Below are 6,013 nucleotides of genomic sequence, written 5' to 3' on the forward strand. Positions count from 1 at the left end.
ACTAAGTCTTTCATTTTCCGACATCGACATTATAAAATGGTGATAACGCGAGAAGAAGCTGTATTGAATCTTTGACTGGTGGATTTATTGTTGACTGGTCCGAGTTAAAATTCAGAGGAAGCAGCTCTCCGACCGGAGTTTTATTTCAAGGCATTCAATTCTTGGTAAGTAATAACTAGAAAACTGATTCAGTATTGATCGTGTCATGTTGTCCTTCAGAAGAATTTTAACTGAAATGGTTGTAATAGGAGTTTCCAGTGAGGTTTTGAGCTACTGTAAAAATAAAAAAAATAATGAAAAAAAATGAAAAAAAAAGGCTTCGAGCTTTCGACGATCCACGGCATGATCAGGAAGCTTAAGGCTCCACTGGATACTTATATACCATATCATTTCACATTACGTTTCTATATGAGAGCATCGATCATATGTATACGAGTAAAATATGACGGAACCGAATTAAGTGCCGCTCTCGCTAAGAGCAGTCCTCTCGACTTCTCGTCGCTAAAAAGTTTTCTTTGATTTTTTGCCCATGAAAAGGGTTTAGAACGCATGTTTCAAAAATCGGGCTAGTTAATGGGGTTCCGTGTGCTAAATTTCGGGAGAAACTGCAAGAATTCTTTCAGGGTGTATGCGTGTTGTTTTGTAAATATCAACACTGTAACGTATTTTAACTCGTTTGTGTGTCCTTTTAAGCAACGCAATATGTCTGTAATGACCAGAGTGCCAAATTTTATTCTTCAATTTTGATCTTCTCCACACTGTGCTTAATTCATAATCTGATATTTTAACGTAAATTATCGAGAAGGCGCCTTCCGATCACCTCTGTTTACTTTGTAAGTCACGCAAGCGCGCAAGCGTTACGACCGATCACGTTTACGCAACGTTTTAGGACAACTCGGCACCTATTCTCCATTCAGTTGTTATGAAAACCTAAAATCCTCAACATAGAAGATATAAACTACGCACTAATATGCTTTTTCAGCCAGATTAACGCCTGCGTTTTGAGAATTCTTTCGTCCAAATTAGTGAACATTTGATATGCGAGTTAACGTCGAAGAGAAGGGTCTCCTCTGACACGCTGGTATGAAAAATATTTCAGCTGAAGTTTCCATATTTTGTCTGTGAACTAACTGAATACATGTTGTAACTTTTAGCAAGATAGAATTCCGTGAGCTATATTATTGCAGTCGCTGCGCGCTGGACAAAATCTGTGAAATTTACACTCGGTTTGTGGCGACGCAAAAAGAGAGAATTGGAGAACTACTAAACTATTTTTGAAACATGTGTCCTAAACCTTTTTCATGGGCAAAAAAATAAAAGAAAACTTTTTTCCGACGGGAAGTCGAGAGGGCCGCTCTTGGCGAGAGCGGCACTTAATTATTCACACCACACGTGATAACATTATAATTAAAAATTAATAGTGAAATTTTTATCCCTTATCCAATGATTTTTGTCAGTTCCGCTTTAACGATGCTGCCTCTCTTTGCAGTAATCGGAGTTTTCAAATTTTCAACAGCAGTTTCTACCCTCACGTTATTATCTTGAGTCATCTGAGACTAACGCTAGCTTTGCTGTAGGCCAATTTTATGGAAAAGTTGATACCTGTTCCAAAAACGTACTTACTACACTTTGTCATATTTTTACGCTTAGTTTTATACTAGATAAAAAGCACATTGAAACATGGCAGAAAAAAAATCTGACCTGCTAGAGCAACGAAAGCAAGATCTCGTCAATGCGAAACTCGATGGCGACCCAAGGGAAGAAATGTTCGCTTACAAAAATCTTGGCAAAGCGTACAACGAGGTTGATGATACTAAAAAAGCGATAGATAACTTCATACACAGTTTAAGGATTGCCCAACAAGAACACGACAGAGCTTACGAAGGCAAAGTGTCCCTCATTCTTGGATTGGCTTATGGTAAACTCCAAGATTGTAAACAAGCCACAACACATTTTAACAAATGCCTCACCATCTACAAAGAGTTAAGAGATAGAGCTGGAGAGAAAGATGTACACCACGTTCTTGGCCATTGTTATCAGTTCGTGGTTGATTATAAAAAAGCCATAACGCACTATAACAAATTCCTTATTATTTCAAAAGAACTAGGAGACCGAAATGAAGAGGGACGTGCAAACCAACACATTGGCCAATGCTATAATGCACTCAGTGATTATAAAAGAGCCGTAGAACACTTCAACAAGTACCTTGTTATCTCCAAAGAACTAGAAGACCGAGATGGAGAGAGACGTGCAAACCAAAACCTTGGCCAATGCTATCATGCACTCAATGATTGTAAAGAAGCCGTAGAGCACCTCAACAAATACCTTGATACCTCCAAAGAACTAGAAGACCGACATGGAGAGAGAAGTGCAAACCACGACCTTGGCCATTGCTATCATACACTAAGTGATTATAAAGGAGCCGTAGAACACTTCAACAAGTACCTTGTTATCTCCAAAGAACTAGAAGACCGAGATGGAGAGAGACTTGCAAACCAGCACCTTGGCCGATGCTATCTTAAACTCAGTGATTATAAACAAGCCGTAGAACACTTTAACAAGTACCTTGTTATCTCCAAAGAACTAGGAGACCGAGATAGCGAGGGAAATGCAAACCACAACCTTGGCCATTACTATCATGAACTCAGTGATTATAAACAAGCCGTACAACACTTCAACAAGTACCTTGTTATCTCCAAAGAACTAGGAGACCGAGATAGCGAGGGACGTGCAAACCGCGACCTTGGCCATTGCTATGATGCACTCAGTAATTATAAACGAGCCGTAGAACACTTCAACAAGTACCTTGTTATCTTCAAAGAACTAGGAGACCGAGATGGAGAGAGACGTGCGAACCACAACCTTGCCGAATGCTATTGTGCTCTCAGTGATTATAAACGAGCCGTAGAACACTGCAACAAGTACCTTGTTATCTCCAAAGAACTAAGAGACCGAGATGGAGAAAGACTTGCAAACCACGACCTTGGCGCATGCTATTTTGTACTCAGAGATTATAAAGGAGCCGTAGAACACCACAACAAGTACCTTGTTATCTCCAAAGAACTTGGGGACAGAGTGGGAGAAGGACTTGCAAACATTTTCCTTGGATATAGTTATTACGCCCTCTGTGATTATAAACAAGCCATACAGCACGCGAAGCAAAGTGTGATCATTGCCAAAAATACTGGGAATAAAGTTGAGGAAGGAAAAGCTACATTGTTCTCTGGACGTATTTATCAATATCTCGGCGATTATGAAAAAGCAAGAGAGGTCTATATGCAACAACTTGCCATCGCCAAAGACGTAGGGGACTGCGATGGTGAACTAGACGCTTACAACAGACTTGGGGTTGTTTATGACACCCTTGGTAAGTTCAGCACAGCCAAAGATTACTATGACACAGAACTTGCCATGGCTAAAGAAATCAAGAATAGGAAAGCAGAGGCAAAGTCCTACCTCGGTCTTGGCTCAGCTCATCTGCAGCGAAGAGATTTTATGAAAGCCATCGAATTCTTTGGCCAATTTCTTAGCATTGCTGAAGAAGAGGAGGTAGGAGAGCCAGAAGAATGTGTCTACCACAGGTTGGCTGAGGCCTATCTTGGACTCAATAATTTCAGGGAAGCTTCTAACTGCGGTGCAAAAAGTGTTGTCTGGGCAGAAGAAAAAGGAATCAAATGTTCCGAGAGATGGGAGAATAACCTTGGCCGTACTATGGAAAGCTTCAATTTCGTACATGAAGCTCTAGATCATTATCGGTCCGCTTTAAAGGTCTTAAATCATGAGAGGGACATTATGAAGGCTGAGGACGCTCACAAAATATGCTTCCGAAATTCTCGTCAGTCCACGTATGATAACGTATGCAGAACTTTGTTGAAACTTTCAAACTTTGGCGAGGCTTTGTGTGTTGTTGATCAAGGAAGAGCACAAGTCTTACTAGATTACATGAAGCAAAAATATCAGATGGAATTTCCTCTGCCCAAGACATCAGAACCAGACATAGCACGTTTGGCATCCACACAAACTATTTTCATTGCACTTGAAAAAGAGAAGATTAATATATGGCTGTTGACCAGTAACGGAAACGATGTTCAGTTTCGACAAAAGGAAGCAAATCACGATTACAAGTTCGGCAATGATCCCTGTCCCTGCTGTTTAAAATGTTTGAAAAAAGCAGCTTTCAAAGAGAATGAGTTTGCTACTCGAGTTATCTGCGAGGATCGTTCTATGAATACATTGAAGCCGGATCTGTTGGAGCAAGACGAAGACTCTTGTCATGAAATGTCGGCTTTACTGTCAGAGGACCACTTTCTTCTGGATATGCCTAGAGAGGAATCGCCACTGGACAAAGAAACTTGTCACGAAATGTTGAAGTCACCACAAAGTCAGAGGAATTCCTTGCGGCTGTTGTATGACGCTGTTATTGGTCCCATCGCGAACGAGTTGAAAGGTGATGAATTACTCATTATTCCCGATGGTCTACTAGGTCTGGTTCCCTTTGCTGCCTTCGTCGATAAAGATTCCAAGTACCTCAGCGAAACGTTTAAGATTCGCATTGCTCCGTCACTGACCACTTTGAAACTAGTCAACGATTGTCCTGAAAACTACCATTGTAAGAGTGGGGCGCTGCTTGTGGGTAATCCATGTTTCGAGGAGATAACAGATCTCCTTGGAATACCTCGGTTTCAGCCATTGCCTTACGCGGAAAAGGAGGTGCAAATGATCGGAGAAACTATTAATGCCACACCACTCGTCGGAAAGGAAGCGACTAAAGACGAAGTACTGAAACGCATTGCTTCTGTCGCTTTGGTCCACATCGCAACGCATGGAAGCGCGGAGACAGGTGACATTTGTTTGGCCCCAAATCCTTCAAGGAAGTACTGGAAACCGGAGAAGGAAGACTACATGCTAAAAATGTCAGATCTCAAAGCTCTGAAGCTCCGAGCAAGACTTGTCGTGCTTAGCTGTTGTCACAGTGGTCGAGGGGACGTTTCTGCCGAAGGCGTGGTCGGTATTGCATGGGCTCTCTTGGCTTCTGGTGCCCGCTCTGTTCTGGCGTCACTCTGGGCAATTGGTGACGAGGCTACAATGGAGTTGATGAAAACATTCTATAAACATCTCAGAGATGGCGACAATGCTAGTACGGCTCTCAATAAAGCTATGAAATGCCTGAGAGAATCTGAGAAGTTTAGTGCTCCAAAGAACTGGGCTCCTTTTGTGCTCATTGGTGATGACGTTACGCTTGAATTTGAAGAAGACATCGAACAATGCTAAAGAAATGAGAACAGTGTTCCGTCACTTGATCATTTACACGTGGATTGACTTTTCTATGTAGACAAGTTCAAGGCGCTGGTTTAGAGCGCAATTTTGCGATCCTTGTATTATTTTATTCTGTGATTTTTTTCAAAGTATGTCGTGAAAATCCCCGTTATCAAGATGAGCTTTTAGTACCTGAACATTTTAATTTGTCGAGTTGACCAGTGATTACGTAGCAAAAAGGTGAACAATGATACAACTAGTTGATGTAGCTTCATACACGACTTTGAAGCGTTGTGACTGATTTAATGACTAACAGGCGACAAAACGGCGCTCAGAAGTAAACCTTTCAAAAAGTCAAATTTTTCTTGCGCATCATAATTAAGTTCCCTCGTAGTTCGAGTTTGCATTAATGTACGATAATGAGTTTGAAACAAAGGAAAATAAACAATTTTGTAAAAGAAGAAACTGCAATCAAGTTGTTCTGATGGGAAATTCTCCGCTAAAAAAATCTCAAATGGTCATGCAGTGTTTCTGAAAAAGAAAATTAAGAACTAGAAAATTAAGAACTAGAAAATTGAAGGATAACTGAAACAAATGAATTGCGATGGCATAAAATTCAAAGGATCTCTTGGTTAAAAAGGAATTAAACGAGAGATGATCCAGCTTGTAAATCCTGCCTTGAGTGTCTGAAATCTCAGTTTTTCGTCGATGTAAATCTTTTCCATCCTTAGCTTAGCCCTTTACAGCAAATAGAAAC

At 40.8% G+C, this 6,013-nt stretch overlaps 2 protein-coding genes across 2 annotated transcripts; both read left to right on the forward strand.

Annotated features, from left to right (window-relative positions):
* The first annotated feature begins 90 nt into the window (after nt 1-90).
* On the forward strand, nt 91-3,169 carry LOC136282637 (tetratricopeptide repeat protein 28-like). Its single transcript, XM_066170314.1, has 3 exons — nt 91-164; nt 1,651-3,075; nt 3,143-3,169. The coding sequence occupies exons 2-3, from the start codon at nt 1,681-1,683 to the stop codon at nt 3,167-3,169; spliced, it is 1,422 nt and encodes a 473-aa protein (XP_066026411.1). The 5' UTR covers nt 91-164; nt 1,651-1,680.
* Nucleotides 3,170-3,182: 13 nt separating this feature from the next.
* On the forward strand, nt 3,183-5,887 carry LOC136282244 (tetratricopeptide repeat protein 28-like). Its single transcript, XM_066169592.1, has one exon. The coding sequence runs from the start codon at nt 3,277-3,279 to the stop codon at nt 5,269-5,271; it is 1,995 nt and encodes a 664-aa protein (XP_066025689.1). The 5' UTR covers nt 3,183-3,276; the 3' UTR covers nt 5,272-5,887.
* The last annotated feature ends 126 nt before the right edge of the window (nt 5,888-6,013 follow it).

The sequence above is a fragment of the Pocillopora verrucosa genome, chromosome 7 (genome assembly GCF_036669915.1).
Source record: "Pocillopora verrucosa isolate sample1 chromosome 7, ASM3666991v2, whole genome shotgun sequence".
NCBI lineage: Eukaryota > Metazoa > Cnidaria > Anthozoa > Scleractinia > Pocilloporidae > Pocillopora > Pocillopora verrucosa.

Coding starts and splice junctions, on each gene's coding strand:
- LOC136282637 (XM_066170314.1), top strand. CDS start 1,681: ATGGCAGAAAAAAAATCTGACCTGCTAGAGCAACGAAAGCAAGATCTC. Junction 3,076..3,142: donor CCAAAGAACTTGGGGACAGA/GTGGGAGAAGGA, acceptor ATTATAAACAAG/CCATACAGCACGCGAAGCAA.
- LOC136282244 (XM_066169592.1), top strand. CDS start 3,277: ATGCAACAACTTGCCATCGCCAAAGACGTAGGGGACTGCGATGGTGAA.